General features: G+C 39.2%; 1 protein-coding gene across 9 annotated transcripts in view; it reads left to right on the top strand.

The window, feature by feature from the left end:
- KIZ (kizuna centrosomal protein) overlaps positions 1–21488 on the top strand; it is a 110917-nt gene that overhangs the window by 21876 nt on the left and 67553 nt on the right. For 8 of the 9 annotated variants that reach the window (XM_037743087.1, XM_017541491.2, XM_017541487.2 and 5 more), the window contains 2 exons: positions 14223–14868; positions 15231–15546. In XM_037743087.1, the coding sequence (XP_037599015.1) occupies positions 14223–14868; positions 15231–15546 (962 nt within the window). Of the gene's footprint in view, positions 1–11996; positions 12091–14222; positions 14869–15230; positions 15547–21488 lie in introns of those variants that run through there. The other variant, XM_037743086.1, reaches the window with a different exon arrangement.

Below are 21488 nucleotides of genomic sequence, written 5' to 3'. Positions count from 1 at the left end.
TATTGGGGATGGCCATTGAGGTGGAAAACACTAATAAAGGGGAGAGGATCTATCAAATTGGTAATAATTCTGAATTATAAAAAGATACATTTTTTAAGTGGATGTATAGCTTTCAACCATAGGCAGTAAGTTGGATGCCAAGAAAAGTCGTCAAGTGGTGGGTGTCCATTTTTTAAATATAAAACTCTGGCTCAGTTTTGGTGTAGGACATCCATTGTTGGCTTGCATCCAGTAGTTGCTCTTGAGAATCATGCATTCACTTAGAAGGATTAATAGCTAGTCTATTCATCCGTCATGCTTGTTTCCACTATTAACTTATTTAGTCAACTTTAACAAAAAATAGATACCAAAAAGACACATTTCAAGCCCCACTTGAATCCTCAAAAATTTTACTATAATAATTCTTCACCTCTATTATATATATTGTTATTTTTTATTTTGGGGCCAAATTCTGTTTTTTTCCAGGCGTGTTCTTCTGGTTGAAGAACAATGACTAGAGAATATACACAAAGAAAGATCAAGGTAGTGTTTGTGAATGAGAGTGTACATTTGGGGATGGGGGTTGTGCAGTTTCTTTGAACTATTATGCTGTGAAATATATTGTACTAGAAGTAGAAGCGAACTGATTATACTCTGGCAGGGCTGGATAGGTGTGGAGGACCAGGGGATTTCATTATAGAGCTAAAGACTTGTTGGGAAGTGTCACTTCGACTGTGGTAACCCTCCCTGCAAGGATCAGGTGGAGAATGGTTATAAAGGTGTTACTTCCACTTTTAATGCTAGTAGTAACAATGGGTAATAATCACTGCACTTTTACTTTGCTAGGTGCTGTATTAACACCTCATATATATCAAGTCATTTAATCTTCTCAACAACCCTGGAAGCAGAGGATATTGTTGCTCCCATTTTATAGTAAGGCTCAGAAAAGTTAGTTAACTCCCCGAAAACTACACAGCCAGGCAGAGCCAAAATTCAAACCCAGGCCATTGGACTTCGGTGTCCATGCTATTAACCACCTTGCAACAATGCCCTCTAGGGTAGCAGGGGTAGCTCTTCAAATGTTGGAGAAATTCCTGGTGAAATAAAATCAACTTTAAGTTCTACATTTTTACCTAGCCTTAAGGGAGGAAATGATCTTCCTTTGTGCTGTAGCATTTGAAACTGAATCAGGTGAGCCATGGCAAGCAGAGGACCCACCCCCTAAACTGCCCACGTTTGCAATAAAAGAAGCATCCGTTTCTGTTGGCTTTGTTGGGCAGAAGAAATGCCTTACAGCTCAACTGAAGAAGAACTTGAAGGGAGAAAGCCTGCACAGCCACAGGAGATGGCTGTGTGCATGGTGTGCAGGGATGAGCTATGCAGTGGCTTTCGCCACAGAAATGAGCATGTCAGGAGAGGTGTCCAAGGTGCTCCCAGGACCAGTGCCACTGCAGGAGAGGCACAAGACAGAGAAGATGACACCCCAGTGTGAGATGGTGGAAAGGGTTCTTACATCCCAGATGAGATAGACTGCTGTTCCCAGGATCTGAGCACCATTCATAAGATCAAGGCAGCCACTGTAGGGCCTGGCTCATCTCCAAGGAGTAAAGGAACCAGATACCTTGTGTGGGGGAAACCTGATTGAAATAAATATCGCAGCAAGGGGAAAGGAATCCTAAAACTATACTGAAGTGTCCCTATTGAAAGAGCAAGTGAGTTAGGTTGGAATCCCCCAGGAAGGATCCTAACACAAGTATTTGAGTGTAAGTAGTTTATTTGGGAGGCAGTCCCAGGAAGCACAGATAGAAGAGGGAGGAAGTGGCATGGGGAAAGGAAAGCAGGCTGTAGGAGTGTGTGATTGAGTGGGTTACCACTCAGAGCACCTGGTGCTTAGTCCCATTGGGAAACTTGGATGACTGTGTAGGGCATGTGTCAGGGATATCCCATTTGAGGAGTAGGAAAGGGAGGTGTTTCCCCTCCAGGTCTGCCACTGCCCAAGTGCCATGCCTGGCTCCTCTTCTGGTGCTATACAGCAGCGAAGGGAAATGCTTGGGCCAAGAGGCACGGGTGCTTACAGGAGGATGCCAGGCAGGTACTGGAACAGTGAAGGCCCAGGGATATAGGCCCGCCCTCTCACCTGCTATGGGAAAGAACAGTGGGTGGAGGAGGTAGAGGTTACTCCTTAGAGTTCTCTGTATAAGCCTGACTTCTTATCCTTACTAGCCCACAGTGCTGCCTTCACCAGCAGTCTCCTTGCTCACTGTAAACAATACAAAAATCTCCCTAGGGGGGGCTCTGAGTAGTTGCCTTCACAGGGAATGTAGCCCTCAGCTCTGCCATCCTCAAAACTGGGGCTGTACTTGACTTACACAGAACTATGACAAGTCAAAAACTAGTCTTTCTTTGTTCAGCTGGCCCTTTTTATATTAATTGATCTCTTATTTATATGTGTTTATATTCAGAAAACAATTAAAAATTAACCCAAATTATACAAATTGTATTTCAAGCCCTGTCCCTAACATCTGCAGACCTTTTTTTCAGGAGTAGGTAGAACATACTCTTTCCCAGCTTACTAGACAGTAAGCGTCCACATGGCAGGGCCCAGCCCCTTCTTGCCTGCCGCACCACCCCACAGCACCCTGCACCTGGTGAGTGATGATGGCTTGCTGACCTGAAAGGAGGAAGAGGAGAGAGCTGCTCTCTGACTGACGGATGCTCCCCACTTCATGTAGTGTTCAAGGGCAGATGACATTAGGACTCTCCACTCCTGCTTTTGGGGGTGCCTTCCAAGGAGCTAAGTGGGGATTGTGGCTCTGATGGACAGCTCCCCCATTAGTCTTTCAGGCACTGTACAAAGGACTTTGTATATATAGGCATATACAAATACACATTGGTTACAGCAACCTTACAAAATAAGAACTATTTTAATGCCCATTTTACAGATTAGGAAATGGGAGCTCAAAGAAATTAGGTCACTTAATTTCTCAGTCACACAGCTGGTAAGTGGCACACTGGTCTGAAGTTTTAATAAACATCAGCCTGGTTTTCAGTTACTGGAAGAAAGGATTAACTTGGTGGGAGAGGGCCTTTTTAAAAAGGTATTAGCTACTCTCTTATAGTCAAGAATGAAAGAAAAACTATTTTTAAAACTTACCTTTTGTGGGGACATTTGGCTAGCCAGCTATCTTCCTTTGCTCTCCTCTGTGCAAGTCTATCATGTGACAAAGGCTCTAACAAGTGAGAAAATTGTATTCACAGATACAGGTGCCTATGGTGTAGTGGAGTGAGAGGGAAGAGAAAAAAAAGTGGATGAGAAGGGGAAAAGAAACATAAGTCAGTTTAACAAGATGAAGATAAATTTTGTGGGGAAACACTGTTTCTTTTTTCCTTTTGATAGTAGAAAAGGGTTTATAGAAGTTCCACAGGAGAACAAGTATTGATTTCTTGTTCTTTAGAAGACTTTACAAATTCATATATTTATAGTCCATGAAATAATGTATTTTTAGAAAAAGATACACTTCATGCAGTCTGGGAAAAAAAGTTAGTGCCTAGAACTTTCTTGGAAAATAATCTGGCAATAATGATCACGATGCATACATACACATGTTCTGTCCTGGCAGTCCCACTTTTGGCAGTATGTCCCCTAGAAAGAAAATCTTTAGTTCAAAACAGCAAAAATATAGTCTGTCTGTTGCAGCATTGCTTGTAGTAGCAAAAACATGGAAGCCGCCTGAATGAGCAGCTGCAGAGGAGAGGCTGAGCTAGGGAGAGAGTGCATCCTCATGATCAAGTGTTCTGCGTATGGTGCCCAGAATCCAGTGCGTTACTCTTGATCTGGACAGTGTCCAAGAAATATCCTTAAGAGAGAAAAGCAGGTTGCAAGGGGTTGCTTACAACACACCCTCACTTTGTGCAAGTAGCCAAACCTTAGTACGGAATTTGTTGTCATGGGTTTGAAGGAAGGTGTTAATAGGCATCCTAACTGGTTTGCTTCAGTTACCTCGTGGAGGGAAGAGGGAGGCAGTGAGGTGGGGAAAATAAGTAACTTGTTCTTTACATATCTTTGCTTTGTGTCTCATTTCTATAATAATTTTAATGCAATTTTAAAAATTAAACATATGAAGAAGGGATGAGCAGGTGGTTGGTTCATTTTAGGAAGGAGGAGCCTGCTTGTGGTTGAGACTGTTCTTTTACTTGTGGGGGAGTGTGGGTTGCTTATGTCCTTACTCAAATCCCTCAGACTTATAGAAAGTGGAGGTGCCTTTCTATCCCTCTGATGTAGTTCTGCATATTTCTTTTGTGAATGGGGATCTCTTAAGAGAGTTCTGTCCCAAGTTTCCCTATTTGGGGATGGTGGGGCATTACAGGGAATATGAATTGTATTATAAAAAGAAAGGGCTGTTACCTTGACATTTTTAGGTACTTGTTAAGCCTCTTAGGAAGTGTTGCTTGAAAACCATAACTTAACTTTGTATTTCTTTGACCAACACAGTTGGATAGGCCTACAGATGTTAAGAGAGAGTGGTTCTGGGGTGTACATGTTTATTTTGTGAAAGTTACCTACTGGCATTATTTTGGAATGCTGGATTTCTCTTGAAAGCTCATACTTGCTATTCTCTTACTCTTCCATTTGCCCCATACAGGGTAGGTTTTATTTATCATATATAAGTTTTATTCAGGGTCTATTTTAGTGAGATCAGATTTTGAATTATTTGAAGTTAGAAATAAGGTGCAGCCTTCAGATTCATTATTAGGAATTTTTATATTTGTTTGTTTTAAAAAGCCTGGTTAAGTAACGCAATTTGGGTTTGACTGACTCCATTTTGGATATTGTAGCGTAAGAAATCTGCAGTGTAGTCCTGGTGTCTGGGTTTGAATCCTGGCTCTGTGAGGATGGACAAGTTCCTCAACCTGGCTACATCCCATAAGAGTAGAGCTAATAATAACGGTTGTTTTGATAATATACATCTCTTAGCTCCAGCTTATCACCTGTATGTGCTTGATAAATGTTCACTGCTCTTGGTGCAACCGTCAACACCATCATCACCATTTTTTGTTCTCCACTAGGGTAGCCTTACTTTGATCCTGATTCTTGCCACTTATTTAAGATAGTGAAGAGGCTGGTGTGAGCGTAGACACTACCTATGAATTGAAGAAATAGGAGGTAATGCCACTTGATGGTGACACCTCATGAAGATTAATTTCGTAGTGATTTACTGTGCAACATAATTTACAGATTATACCGTTAAAGCCTAATTTAACAGATACATCTAAAAATTTAGATAGTTCCAATAACTGTTGAATTTCATCACCAGAGCTATGTCTTTGTGGTCTAAGTTGTGAGATTTTGGTGGTGACTATAATTCATCATGGTGGCAATATGTAAGAAGACTTAAAAATCACAATGGCATGCTATATTAATTTGCTAGGGCTGCCATAACAAAATACCACAAACTGGGTGTTTTAAACAACAGAAATGTATTTCTTGAAGTTCTGGAGGCTGGAAGTCCAAGATCAAGGTGCCAACGGGGTTGCCATCTGATGAGGCCTTTCTCCTTGAGTCATAGAAGGGGCCTTCTCACTGTGTCTTCATTTGCTCTTTTCTCTGTGTGCATTAACAGAGAGATCGCTTGTGTCTCTTCCTCTTCTTATAAGGACACCAATTCTACTGGTTTAAAGGCTCACCATTATGACCGAATTTAACCTTAATTACCTCCTTTAAGGAAATAGAGCCACATTGGGGATTGGGGCTTCAACGTATGAATTGGACGTAATTCAGTGCATGATATGTGGTAAAGCAAAATAATTTCTTTAGGATTATCGCATGTAAATTACTGTTAATGGATTTTTAAAAATCTTCTCAATATGACTTAAGAACTTACTTACATAGAAATTAAAAACAATAATTGTACCATGTGAAAAGCTGAAAATTTGGCCTAACAGCTTCATTTCCATTCTGCATTTAACTTGCTGTTTTTCGTTCCCTTGTCTGTGAAAATAATGATAAGAAGAAAAAAATAAAGATTTCCTTAGCATTTTGCAAACCATGAAGCATAACATTTTTTTCAAAGTATATTAATGGTTAAGGTGTGCCTTTAAATACTATAGTTCATAATGATTAAGACATCATTAGAATTCTAAACTTGTTAATATCTTCTTATGTTCACTCCTCTTCTTTTCCCCAGTAAAGATGAATTCCTAACTTAAAAGTTACCTTCTGTTCACTAATAAATATTTTCAGTCATGTTCATTTGCTTTGCTATTGCTTCCCCCAACTCCCAACATTTTTTAAGACTGCGGATGAATAACTGTGACAAGAAATGAAGAACTGAACTAAAATATTGGATTATAGATTTATCTCTAGCACTCAACTACAGAAAGTAATAGGAAGGTGTGGAAGCATTGGTCATTATGTCAGATCCTTAAATACTGATACATGCCACTGCTTTTGGCAATAACACCTGTCTCTCAAAAACTTTTGAATTCCTAACATTATTCCTATGTCAACAATAATGTGAAACATGGCATTCTCTTTTCAGCTTCCCTGGCTCAGAAACTGCTTTGAGAAGACATAAAATAATGTTCAGAATTTAAGATTAAAGAGCACTCTGTTTCCTGTTGCTAAGCTAATAAAATGACAGACTTTTAAAAAAGAAAAGAGACACCTGTCTTAGAGCCTGATCTCAGCAAATGGGAAACCTGCCAGCCTACAGAAACCCAGCTTGCATTTTACCGGAGCCATTATTTTACTTTGCAAGTGTTGAGCCAGTTCAAATGTAGCATTGACTTATAGTGAGCACAATTAACTTTTGCAACTTATAGTGAGCACAATTAATTTTTGCAAGTTTCTCATTTTTTTGTGTATGTAATTGCTGGTGGGAATGTAAAGCGGTACAAACACTTTGGAAAACAGTTTGGCAGTTCCTGAAAATGTTAAACATATCGTTAACATATGAGGCAGCAATTTCAGTCACACGTTGCTGTGTACAAGACTGGACACAAAAAGTGGACAAAAGTATAGCAGCATTATTCATAGTACCCAAAAAGTGGACACAGTTCACATACCCTCATCTGATGAAGGGATAAACAAAATACACTATATCCATAAAACAGAATATTATTCGGCCACAAAAAAAAATACTGATAAATGCCGCAAAATTGCTAAAGCTTGAAAACATTGTGGTAAGTGAAAGAAACCAATCAAAAAAGACAACATATTATATGATTCCACTTACATATTAATAAAATTTTCAAAATAAGCGGATTTTACAAACAGAAAGTAGATTAGTGGTTGCCTAGGGCTGGGGACTGACTGGGGAGGATGGGGAGTTACTGATAAAAGGTATGGGGTTTCTTGTTGGAGTGATGAAAAAATGTTCTAAAATTGATTGTGGTGATGGTCACACAAAATCCACTGAATTATATGCTTTTAAAAGGATAAATTTTCAGAGACTCAGGAGGCTGAGGCAGGAGAATTGCCTGAACCCAGGAGGCGGAGGTTGCGGTGAGCCGAGATCGCGCCATTGCACTCCAGCCTGGGTAACAAGAGCGAAACTCCATCTNAAAAAAAAAAAAAAAAAAAAAAAAAAAAAAAAAAAAAAAAAAAAAAAAAAGGATAAATTTTATGGTGTGTGAATTATATCTCAGTAAAATGGTTTTAAAAAGTTTAAATCAAGTTGAATTTATTAAACCAGAAAAAAGAAAAGAGAATAGCAATGTTAATATCCTTGACATAATTCTATATAAACACATTTTGGTAAATATTTTTTCCTGTGTTTAGAATTTATTTTATATAGTTAGAAGCATACTGAGTATATCATTTTTTAAAGTTTATCATATCTAAGTATCTTTGTTATGACATAGTCTTTGTCTCATTTTTATGACTTCATGATCTTTCCCTATTTTATAGTTGTATAGGTTGCTCCAACTTTTTATGATTTTAAATAATGCTATAAGTGAACTTGTTTGTCCACATAGCTGTTTTTTTCTGTTAGGTTTATTTCCTAATTATGATGGATTGTCGTGTAGAATTACTGAATCAAAGATAACAGCATGGTTAGGACTCTTGATGCCAGATTCTTTTCTTAGAGGATTCTGCCCATTTATTCAGCTAACGATAGTTTAAGAGCTTCTATTTCACCTAACCTTCCTTGGTACTGGGGAGTTATAATTTTTTAAAATCATCTTTATTTTACAATAATTTTAGATTTGCAGAAAAGTTGCAGAGATAGTACAGAGTGCTCCCTTGGATCCTTCACCTAGTTTTCACCATTATTACCATCTTACATTATTACCATGCCACACTTGTCAAATCTAGGAAACCAACACAGGTACATTGCTGTTAACTAAACTCAAGACTTTATTCACATATTACCAGTTTTTCCATTAATGTCTTCTTTTTTTGTTGTTCCAGGACCCAATCCAGGATTTTACAATTTTAATTTTTAAAAATTTAGTATAATGTGTATAGAATGGTATCACATTGTTGTCCATCTTAGACAGAGGATTATAACGGAGCTGAAGAAATTCCTGTTGCCTAATGACTTAACATTGTAGTACAATTCATTCCTGACCTGTTTGTGGTAGTGCTGGTGTCAACAAACCTACTGTGCTGCCAGTTGTATAAAAGTATAACACAAACAATAATGTATAGTATATAATACTTGGAATAATAATAACAAATGAGTTTGTTACTGGCTTATTATTGGGCCAGTTGACAAAATTGGATTATGGGCTGTGGAATAGAAAACAAGATTATATCAATGTTAAATATTCTGATTTTGATCATGAACTTTACTCAAGAACAAGAATGTCCCTGTGCCTTTGGAAATGCTCACTGAATTGCTTAGCAGTAGATAGGCAGGGTGTCCTAACTTACCCTCAAATGATTCAGAAAAAAAATATTATGCTTATATTTAAGTATACACACATATAGATACAAACTCATATATGTAGAGGGAGAGAAAATCATAAATGAGATAAAATGTAAACAATTGGTAAATCTGACTAAACACTATTAGGGAAATATTTTGTATGATTTTTGTAGTAATTTCTGTAAGTGTAAAATTATATCAAAATAAAGCCACGCATGTTGGTGCACACCTTCAGTCCCAGCTACTTGGGAGGCTGAGGCAGGAAGTTCACTTGAGCCCAGGAGTTCGATTCCACCCTGAGCAACATAGGCCTCATCTCTCTATGTTTAAAAAAAAATTTTTTTTAATTATGTCAAAATAAAAAGTTACTGCTTCCTAAAAATAAATCTGGCAACCACCAGAAATATGGCAGGAAGATGAAGATGACCTTCCTGTTGAATCAAAGCAGATCCTTTAGTACAAGTTGCCTTTTTTGGGCTCTGCATTGTCCACAGACTTTTATTTTTACACATCATTAAGGGCCACCTTTTTATAACTCCTGACTTGTTACAGGCAACTAACATGCCATGTACTTATTAATTAGTATATTACTGGAGTTTGTTGAGGACCCAGAGTTCAGTATTCCAAGAAGTTTGGCAATTGCAAAACAGTTAATAATGACTTGCTGTCACAGAGACTGGTAAATGCTCCTCTTTTTGGGAAATAAACCTCTGCTAACAGTGTTGTCTCTTGAATTGAGTCCTTATTTTCATGTTCTGTAGTTCTGAAGCATTTACTATATGCTGCATCATGGTTCCCCACTACTTTTCCTGACTGCACAGATGACCAATCTGATTGTTATTTCTCTCTAGTCCTTGGCTCTGGATTCATTATTAAGTTTTGCCTCTCTTAGTGGGCCCGAAACATTTGAGAATCACTAGTTGAAAGGAGTAACTCAGGGGCACTTCCTTTGGCCCTCCTCAGCTGACTTTCTCATATCTGAAATGTGCTTTCTTTTACGCTTTGGCTTGGCCTTTAGCAGATCAAAAGAGTAAGGTACTTAGGCCTCCTGTGTCCTCCCTGTACTGGGTTAGTCGTTGCTCTGGTGTTGGTGCATTAACACTTCGTAAACTGGTCTTGAACATGAAAAATTAAAGCCTTCTCAGACTTACAAGTCTGAGAGTGATTTGCCTCATGTCTCCACCAAATGACTGCTATTGCACAGCCGCTGAGACCACCCCGCCCCCAACCAGCCTGCTGAAGTCTTCACCCTCAGAGCCATCTATTTGCAGGAAAAATGAAAGTAGCTGTTAGATTACACATTGCCTTTTTTGGGCCCTGCATCATCCACAGACTTTTGCTTTTATATGTCATTAAGGGCCACCTTTTTATAACTCCTGATTTGTTACAGGCCTGTTTTAAAATTTATCTTTGTTATTATATCAGTATAATATATATCAGCTTTTTTTATTACAAAAGAATAGAAGACACATGTATTACAAATACTATTCATTGATGAGTTAGAATGTTGATTAATATCATTTTTCTATTTAAACCACATGGAATAATGGAAAATTCTTTAAAATGACATAATGGCCTCTTTGGATGGTGAAATGACACTATTCTATAAGTCAGGCTTGACCCAGCAATTTCAGTTCTGGAAAAGCATCCTACTGATACCCTCGCCTGTGTGCAGAGATACATACACTCAGGGGTAATCAGTGCAGCATGATTTGGAGTGGAAGATGGTGGGAAACAAACCAGTGTCCTTCAACAGCAGACTGTTTACATAAATTATGGTACATCTATAGAATAGGATAATATGCAGCTGTTAAAATTGAATGTAATAAAAACTATAATTATATAATGCAAAGTATGTCACCCTTTACACACATACCTACTAGTGTGTCCAGGTCCTTTCTGCAGGAACCTAGAGTTGCTTTCTCTGGGGAGAACAGCTAGAGGAATAAAGGATCATGAAGGTAGAACTTCTTTTTTCCTCTGTACTTTTTTATCCTGCTGGATCTTCCTGTCCCTCCTCCCTCTATGGGGAGAGATGGGAGAGATGTACTTTTTCTAATCTTTTTTTTGTTCGTTTAAGACAGGGTCTTACTCTGTAGCCCAAGCTGGAGTGCAGTGGTGCCATCATAGCTCACTGCAGCTTTGACTTCCTGGGCTCAAGCAGTTCTCCTGCCTCAGTCTCCAAGTAGCTGGGACCACACGTGTGTGCCACCATGCCCAGCTAATATTTATTTATTTATTTATTTTTGAGATGTAGTTTTGCTTTTGTCACCCAGGCTGTAGTGCAGTGGTGTGATCTCGGCTCACTGCAACCTCTGCCTGCCAGGTTCAAGTGATTTTCCTGCATCAGTGCCCCTGAGTAGCTGGGATTACAGGTGCCTGAATATCCTTTCATTAAAAAAAAAATTTTTTTTTCAATTTTTTGTTTTGTAGAGATGGAGTCTTGCTAGTCTCGAACTCCTGGGCTCAAGCCATCCTCCTACCCCAGCCTCAGTGCTGGGAACTTTTTCTAATCTGAGATTAGCTGCATAACTTAATTTCTTTTCTGAGAATTTTTTATTCATTTGTTCATTTTTTTTGGCAATAGCTTTATAATTTTTGTTATATTCAGAGTTGTGTAGCCATAATCACAATCAATGTGAGCATAGTTTCATTCCTGAAAAAACCCCACACCTGTTAGCAATCACTCTTTACCTCCTCAGATTCCTTCTACTCCCCATCACCCACCCCTTCCATTCAGTCCCCAGCCTGGGGCAAACAGTTAACTACTTCCTGTCTCTAAAAATTTGGCTATTCTGAACATTTTCTGTAAATGAAATCTTAGAGTAATTGGTCTTTTGTGACTGGCTTCTCATTTATCATGATATTTTCAAAGTTCATCCCTGATGTAGCAGGTATCAGTAATTCATTTCTTTTCATAGCTGAAAATTATTCCCTTGTGTGAATGTGTTACATTTTATCTAGTCATCTAATGATGGCCATTGGAGTTATCTCTACTTTTGGCTATCATAAATAATGTTGCTATGCATATCCTTGTACAAATTTTTGTATAGACATATGTTTACACTCTCCATACCTCTGCCTAGATATGGAACTACTGATCAGATGGTAACTCTATTTGACTTTTTCAGGAGCTGCCGAACTTTTCTAAAGTGGCTGCACCATCTTATATTCCCATCAGCACTGTATGATTCTAATTTCTCCACATCCTGGACAACACTTGTTATTGCCTGTTGTAGTGAGTTCTTATAATCTTATGTTGCCTTGGCATCCGTTTTAAATCTAAATTGAACCGTCTCATACCAGAAGAAAGACTCAGTCACCCCTGCCACAGTTTGCAGTTCCACCCTCCTCCCCAGTTCCTCAGTGTGGTCGATCTAGCTACTTTCTGGTGACCACTTCCCTGTGGGGCAGCTGGATGCAGCCTGCTTGACAGGCCCTTCTGACCTTCGCATCCCCCATAGACCACACCGATATGCCACAGTGGCCACCTCCCAGTCACTGGGTAACCTCCTAGAACTCATGCCTGCTTGCTTTAAACTCACCAGTTAAAACTCCCCAGCCAGACACGGTGGCTCCCACCTGTAATCCCAGTACTTTGGGAGGCCAAGGCGGGTGGATGACCTGAGGTCAGAAGTTCGAGACCAGCCTAACCAACATAGAGAAACCCCGTCTTTACTAAAAATACAAAATTAGCCAGTCGTGTGGTGCATGCCTGTAATCCCAGCTACTCAGGAGGCTGAGGCAGGAGAATCGCTTGAACCCAGGAGGCAGAGGTTGCAGTGAGCTGAGACCACGCCACTGCACTCCAGCCTAGGCAACAAGAGCGAAACTGCATCTCAAAAACACACAAAAAAAACTCCATGCTGCCTGTGGGAAATCTGTTTGGAAACACCTGGGACTCAAATAAGACATTGGCTCATGTGTCCTTCCCCACAAACCCCACTTCTACCATGTGAGGATATGGGTCCCTTTTCTCTCTCTCTGCTTGTACTCCCTGACCTTTGTGTGTTTGGCTTGCAGGCATGCTGTGTACTCCCAGAACCTGTAAGTGATAATGTCTTTATTTCCATCTCTTATTTCCTCTGATTATTGGAGGAGTACTCTCCATCTTAAAGATCTTAAACTAAACCACCTATCATTCTTAGTATAAAGTATAACCATTGCCATGGACTAAATATTTGTGTGCACCCCGCAAAATTCATATATTGAAATTTAATCCCCAAGGTGATGGTTTTTGAGGATGAGGACTTTGGGAAGTTATTAGGTCAAGGGGCAGAGCCTTCATGAGTGGGATTAGTTTCCTTGTGAAAGAGGCCCAGGGAAATTTGTCTGCCCCTTCCACCCTGTGAGCACACAGCAGAAAGATGCTGTCTGAGAGAAAGCAGGCCCTTACCAGAGACAGAATCTGCCGGCTCCTGTGTTGACCTTGGACTTCCCAGCATCCAGAGCTATCAGAAACAAATTTCTGTTATTTATGCACTGTCTAGTCCATGGTATTTTGTTATAGCAGCCTGAACAGACCAAGATAGCCATCATAGTGGGGAAAGTGATACCTTATTGTGCTTTTGAATTATGTTTCCCTAATGAGTAATGATACTAAGCATCATTTTGTGTGTTTATTGGCCATTAATATGCCTTCTTTGGAGAAATGGCCGTCCAAATCTTTTCCCTACTTTTAAGGGCTGTTTGCCTTTTTATTATTTAGTTATATGACTTCTTTGTGTATTTTGGATTCTAGAACCTTATCAGATAATTTAATTTCTCCTATTGTGTAGATTCTATTTTCACTTTCCTAATGATGTCTTTTCAAAGCATGTATTTCTTTTTTCAAAAACATATTCTGTACTTTCTTTTTTTTTTTTTGAGATGGAGTCTCTCTGTGTCGCCCAGGCTGGAGTGCAGTGCCGTGATCTCGGCTCACCACAACCTCTGCCTCCTGGATTCAAGTGATTGTCCTGCCTCAGTCTCCTGAGTAGCTGGGATCACAGACACCCACCACCATGCCCCGCTGAGTTTTGTATTTTTAGTAGAGACAAGGTTTCACCATGGCAGCCAGGCTGGTCTCGAACTCCTGACCTCAGGTGATCTGCCAGCCTTGGCCTCTCAAAGTGCTGGGATTGCAGGTGTGAGCCACTGCACCTGGCTTGTTATCTTTACTATATTTATTTTATGAACTATCATTATTATTAAAATTAAATCGTATGGATTTTGCTGCTTTTTTCTCATTCATTATGTAGAAAGCCATGAATTTTATAAAACATGATAGGTGCTGATTTCAATAGTCATGCTTTGTTTGACCTCCTTTTATTTCTGAAGAAAAAAACACCCCACCTAGTTGTTTAACTCACATCTCTTTTGTTGTTGCAGGTTGCGGTGCAGGAGGGAATTAACTCAGGAATAGCCATGTCGAGAGGATTGTATCAACCAGCAGCAATTTTTATGGGCCGCCAAATGTCAGCCGTCTCAAGCATGGGAGATTTCAGTACAGAGCACAAATCTCCCCAACCCACAAAGAACTTTTCAATTCCTGACCTACATTCACACCAACAGACAGCCCAGAGCAGTAATGTGACAGACAGCTGTGTAGTACAAACTAGTAGTGACACACAGTGCTTAAATAAGTCTGACAACATAGATGGAAAGGCATCTCTTCAGACTGGTGAGAAAACGCCAGTCACAGCCAGTGTATTGTCTGAGGAGGAAAAAACTCATTGCTTGGAGATAGGAAGTAACACACGTCATGGCAAGAGTAATTTATCTGAAGGCAAAAAGTCTGCTGAACTCAATTCCCCATTACAGGAAAGATTAAGTCCAGAGAACAGAACCACTGATTTAAAGTGTGACAGTTCCAGCAGATCAGGGGGATCAGAGGGAGAAATACTGACACGGGAACATATTGAAGTTGAGGAAAAAAGAGCCAGCCCACCAGTCTCTCCGATATCAGTTTCAGAATACCGTGGATCTGAAACTAAGTGGTCTCAAGAGAAGCATTCTGCTTGGGAAGGTGTTTCAGGTGGGACAAGAGGCTGAGTTTGGTTGCTGATTTTTCTGGGTGGTGGCGATTTTTACCTTTTCTGGGTGGTAGTGATCTTACGTAAGGACAAAATATACTCTCCAATTATATCTCTTTGTCATAAAATATTGTCTTTGCCAACAAATTCCATTCTAATGAACTCTTAAATGCAAATGAATTTGCTGATTTTTAAACCCACTGATTTTTTAAAAAGCATTTGAACATATTTTTAAGCTTCTAAGTTCTGTAATGAATTGTGGGTTGCTCCTCCATGTTTTTAACTGATGAATAATTCTGCTGTGTGTTCCCTTGCTTCCCCCTGAAGTCAGAGATTGGTAATCGATTAATGTCCCCACTTGCAGATCATCTTGCTCATGGGGACCCAGAGTCACAAAAGCCCTTCAGAAAAATGCAGGAAGAGAAGGAGGAGGAAAGTTGGAGCACCAGCAGTGACCTCACCGTTTCTATAAGTGAAGATGATCTGATTTTAAAGAGCCCAGAACCACAGCCAAATCCGGATGGCAAGGTGGAGGGAGAAGATGGAATAGAGGCGTTAAAATTAATCCACTCTGAGCAAGAAAGAGATGCCCTATCTACTGAAAAAAATAATTGTATTTTGCAAACCCTAAGCTCTCCTGATTCAGAAAAGGAATCATCCACTAACGCACCAATAAGAAAGTAAGCCATTCAATTTTTTTTCCTACTGTTCTGTTTTTAATTGTAGACATTTTTAGAGACCATTCCACTGGGAATGTATTGTTGAGCACTCAGCCATGAATGTGTAAATTCCTTAAGTCTCATAACTAGTCTTTTAGGTAAGAACTAATTTTCTTTCTTTCTGTCCTTCCTTCTTTCCTTCCTCCCTCCTTTCCTTCTTTCTTTCTTTACCAAAATAGCTTTAAAAGTTTGAATATCATTGAATCGTGGTGATTGACAGCTTATATACACATAATCCCTGTTTAACTTGTAAGTCATTCCCCAACCCCCTACTCTCCAGCCTTTCAGAAAATAAATCTGTTTTGAAGTTTTGGTACCACAGAAAGTGACAGTTTAACTTACTAGGAATGCAGCGTCAGAGCCTGAGAACTTTATACCTAATTAATTTGCTTAATCCTTATATTCCTTGCCATAGTATCATTTTTGTCATCTGATTAAATATGAGTTAATAAGTTCTTCTAGTTGTATATATTACAAGCCATCCTTTTTTGAATGTAAATAGGAAACATTGGAATCTCTAATGTTAAATGGGAACATCAGCTGTATACATTTTGAAAACTTATAATATCCGACTGATAAAAGCTCATATATGCTTTTGTGCTACTGCTCGGAGTTCTTGCAATGTGGATGAAAGAACCAACATGGTTCCAGTCTTTGGGAAATTTGATTTATTGGGGAGGCGAGCCAAATGGATTTTTTAATAATAATAGTTCTGTCATCAAAGAGGCGCCGGTAATACATATTACATCATCATGGACAAGTTAGTACTTTGGTAGGCTAACGCATAATATACTTACCCGGGACTCGGTCTTTTTCTGAGGTGAAAAAAATTGAGATGTGTATGGAATTCCTACTTAACATTTCTCTAAGAGTCAAGAATGTTCATTCTGTCTCCATTTGAATGACTTTTTTTTAATGATCTTGGAGGCATAAAGTCAAGCTCCTTGGAGTTTTGGCATATTGTTTCCCAATAGTTAATGGAAAATATGGGCATGTGGGGAATTTTGAATATTTCTCTTAATAAAATGTTCCCAGAATGAAAATGTCAGTCAGCAGTGGTTGTTTCTGTGTCTGTATTATCAAATTTAAGACTACTGATTTTCTAGGTAAAAATATTCTCTAGGAATAGGTTGAAGGTGGTTTTAAATGATGCTAGTTAACTTGCTGACATCACCACTGCATTTGAGGCCCCGCATTTTCTTAATTTATTGTTTAGCTGAAGCTCTTCCCCTTTGCTCTGAGGGTTATTAGTCTGAGACCATAGCATCATATTTATAGCGCTAACACTATAACCCCAACAGTTTAGTATTTCAGTTTACTTTAGGGTCTGTTGGGGGCCTGGAGAAAAATCACTTGAATGAATTTAATTAGCAAAAATACATAAATGGGACAAAGAAGGACATATAGGAGCATATGATCCAGAATGTAGAATCTGTGCAGCTCCTTGAAGGCTGTATAGGCTTTGAAGGAGAAGGAGGAGGAGGAGCGAAAGAGCAAATAGAGTTTGGAGGAAAACACAAGAAGGAATGCAGAGCAGAGAACACAGAGGGAATGGGGGGACAGAGCAAAGGACCCTGTGGGCAAGGAGGGCCTTTTGGAGTTAAGGTTCAAAATGCCACCTGGGTTGAGGTTAAGAAAGGCCTGGAATATCAGGTTGATGAATTTAGAGGTCACTTTCTATGCTTTGTAGAGCTGTTCAAGGTTATTTTAGGAGAAGGACAGTGTGATGAGGCTTGATTTAGGAGGATTAACCTGACAGCATTAGTTTATTAGGATTAATTATCCGTGTGGTAGGCAGAAGTGTAGATGGCCCCGAGATTCCCATTCCCTGTTGTATGTGCCCTGCGTAATCCCCTTGCCTTGAGAGTCAGCAGGATTGGGAGTTTGATGGATTTTACTCCCGTGATGAAGCTATGTCACATGACAAAGATGAAGGATATTGCAGATATAATAAAGGTCCCAAATCAGTTGGCTTTGAGCTAGTCAAATAAAGATTATCCCAATTGGACCTACCTAATCAGATGAGACTTTAAAAGAGACTGGGCCTTTACTGAAGTCAGTGGCATGTTCTAAGCTCACTGCAAACTTTGCCTTCTGGGTACAAGCTATTCCCCTCCTTAGCCTCCCAAATAGCTAGGATTACAGATCCACCATACCTGGCCAATTTTTGCATTTTGGGTAGAGACCTGGTTTTACCATGTTGGCCAGTCTGGTCTCAAACTCCTGACCTCAAGTGGTCTACCCCTCTTGACCTCCCAAAGTGCTGGGATTAGAGGTATGATCCATTGCATCCAGCCTGAAGCCAGAGAGATGTAAAACAGCTAAGATACTCTCCTGTTTGCCTGAAGAAGCAAACTATCATCTTGTGGGAAAGATCACGTGACAGGAAATGGCCTGCAGCCTCTAGGGGCTGAGGGCCTCAGTTCTGCAGCCCCAAGGAAATTGATTCTGTATATAACCAGTGAGCTTGGAAGAGGTCCCTGAGCCTTAGATGAGATTGCATCTCCAGCAGACACCTTCATTTCAGCCTGGTGAAAACTTGAGCAGATGACCCCACTCACCCAGATCCAGACTCCTGTCTCATGGGAACTATTAAATAATAAATGTATGGGAATTTGTGATACAGCAATAAGAAAATTAATACAACTCAGTTGAAGAATTGGAAGCTAGGATTGTATGGATTGAAGTGTCTACCCATAATGACTGGAAACAAGCTAAATTGGACATGTTCAGGGTTCATTGTGGGAACACATGGTAATAAGGTATCTGAGTGAGTGATTCAGCAGCCAAGGTAAACTGTGCTTCCCCTCACCTTGTATCCTCACCATCTGAGCAAGTGCGTTTTCACACTGTGGTAGCAGTGGTAGAACATTATAGACTGATAGGGACTTTAAAAGTGGGTGTGCCTATCCGCATTAACCAACAAACAGTTTCTCATGCTAGTGGGTTTTTTGTTTCACTATATATATATATATTTTGAGACGGAGTTTTTGCTCTTGTTGCCCAGGCTGGAGTGCAATGGCATGATCTTGGCTCACTGCAATCTCTGCCTCCCGGGTTCAAGCTGTTCTTATGCCTCAGTCTCCTAAGTAGCTGGGATTACAGATGTATGCCAGCACATCCAATAAAAATATTTTGTATTTTTAATAGAGATGGGGTTTCACCATGTTGGCCAGGCTGGTCTCGAACCCCTAACCTCAGGAGATTTGCCCACCTCCAAACTGCTGGGATTATAGGCATGAGCCATGCGCCCGGCCTGCTTTGTTTTATATATCAATGCATAATGATATGTATCCACCTTTACAGTATCATTAAAAAATAGTTTATCTGCTTGAAAATCACCTGTGCTCCATCTACTCACCCCTCTTCCTTTAACCCCACTTGAACCCCTGGCAAGCACTGATCTTTTTAGTGTCTTGTCTTTTCCAGAATGTCAAGTAGTAGGAATTATGTAACAAGTAGTCTTATCAGATTGGCTTTTTTCACTTAGTCATATATATTTAAGGTTCTTCCAAGTCTTTTTATGGCTTCATACTTTATTTTTAGCACTGAATAGTATTCCATTGTCTGGATGTACCGCAGTTTATCCATTCACCTACTGAGGAGTATCTTGGTGGCTTCTAGGTTTTGCCAATTATGAATAAAGCTGCCATAAATATCTCTGTGCAGGTTTTTGTGTGGACCTAAGTTTTTAACTCATTTGAGTAAATACCCAGGAGTGTCATTGCTGAATCATATGTAAGTCTATTTTTGGTTTGGGTTTTTTTTTATTTTTTATTTTTGTGGGTACATAGTAGGTATATATATATATATATATATATATATATATATATATTTATGGGGTACATGAAATATTTTGTACACATGGTAAATGGGGTATCCATCCCCTGAAGCCTTTATCCTTTGTGTTGTAAACAATCCAATTATACTCTTTCAGTTATTTTTAAATGCACAATTATTATTTACTATAGTCATCCTGTTGTGCCGTCAAATACTAGATCTTATTCATTCTTTCTAACTTATCTTTTTATACTCATTAACCTTCCCCACCTCCCCTCACCCCAAACCCTACTACCCTTCCCAGCCTCAGGTAACTATCTTTTTTTCTACTCTGTCTCCATGAGTTGAATTGTTTTAATTTTTAGCTCTCCCAAATAAATGAGAACATGCAAAGTTTGTCTTTCTGTGCCTGGCTTATATCACTTAACATAATGACCTCCAGTTCCATCTATGTTGTTGTAAATGATAGGATCTCATTCTTTTCTATGGCTAAATAGGTAAGTCTATGTTTAGCTTTGTAAGAAACTGCTGTGCCATTTTACATTATCACTAGAAATGAATGAGAGTTCTTGTTGCTCTATCTTGTCAGCATTTGGTATTGTCAGTTTTAAAAATTTTAGCCATTCTAAAAGGTGTTTAGTGGTATGCAATTGTTTTAATTTGTAGTTCCCCAATGACGTGCTGTGGAACATCTTTCATATGCTTATTTGCCATCTGTATATCTTCTTTAATGAGATGGCTGTTCAGATCTCTCACCCATTTTTAATTCAGTTATTTTCTTATTGTTGAGCTTTAATAGCTCTTTCTGTATTTTGGATACCAGTCCTTTATCAGGGGGGTGGTGTGTCTTGCAGATATTGTCTCCCAGTCTATGGCTTGTCTTTTCCTTTGAATAGTGACTTTTACAGAGCCGAGGTTTTAAATTTTATTTTTTAAAATGTATTTTGTTTGTTTGTTTGAGACAGGGTCACACTCTGTTGTCCAGGCTGGAGTGCAGTGGTAGGATCAAGGCCCATTGCAGCCTCAACCTCCCCAAGCTCAGGTGATCCTGCCACCTCAGCCTCCTGAGTAGCTGGGACCACAGGTGCATGCCACCATGCCTGGCTAATTTTTAAAAAATTTTTTGTAGAGATGTGGTTTCTCGATGTTGCCCAGGCTGGTCTTGAGCTCCTGGGGTCAAGCAATCTGCCTGCCTTGGCTTTGCAAAGTGCTGGGATTACAGGCATGAGCTTGTATTACCACACCTGGCTTAAATTTTAATAAATATTTTTTAATGGATTGTGCTTTGGGTGTTGTATCTAAAGACTTATCACCAAACCCAAGGTCACCTAGATTTTCTCCTGTACTGTTATCTAGAGATTTTATAGTTTTACATTTTACGTGTAGGTTTATGATTCATTTTGACTTAATTTTTGTGCAAGATATAAAGTCATTGTCTAGATTCAAAAATATATATATATATTGCATGTGTATGTCCATTTTTCAAGTACCATTTCTTAAAAACTGTCTTTTTTCTATTGAATTTTCTTGGTTCTTTGTAAAAGATTAGTTGTCTATATTTGTGTACATCTGTTTTGGAGCTCACCATCCTGTTCCATTGGTCTGTTTGTCTATTCTTTTACTAGTACCACACCCTCCTGATTATTGCAACTTTATTGTAAGCCTGGATGTCATATATATAGTGCCAGTCCTCTGACTTTAATTCGGTACAGTGTTGTCTCCTCTGGGTCTTTTGCCTTTACATATAAACTGTAGAACCAGCTTTTTTTTTTTTTTTTTCAAAAGTTATTGAAATTTTGATTTGGATTGTATTGAGTCCAGAAATCAAGTTAGGAAAGAACTGACATCTTAACAACATTGAACCTTGTTGTGCGTGAATATGGAACATCTCTCCACTTATTTATATCTTTTTTGACTTCTTTCATCAGAGTTCTGTCATTTTGTTGATGTGGCTCTTGCACATATATTGCTGATTTATCCTTAAGGTTTTTTGGTGCTAATGTAGTAAATAAAAGATACTGTGCTTCTGATTTTAAATTCCAGTTGTTTATTGCTGGCATATATGAAAGCAATTGACCTTATATCCTGTAACTTTGCTGTAATTGCTTATTGGTGCCAAGAGA

The sequence above is a fragment of the Cebus imitator genome, unplaced genomic scaffold (assembly GCF_001604975.1).
Source record: "Cebus imitator isolate Cc_AM_T3 unplaced genomic scaffold, Cebus_imitator-1.0 Scaffold134, whole genome shotgun sequence".
In the NCBI taxonomy this organism is placed as follows: domain Eukaryota; kingdom Metazoa; phylum Chordata; class Mammalia; order Primates; family Cebidae; genus Cebus; species Cebus imitator.
This window is presented reverse-complemented; position numbering and strand designations above follow the sequence as displayed.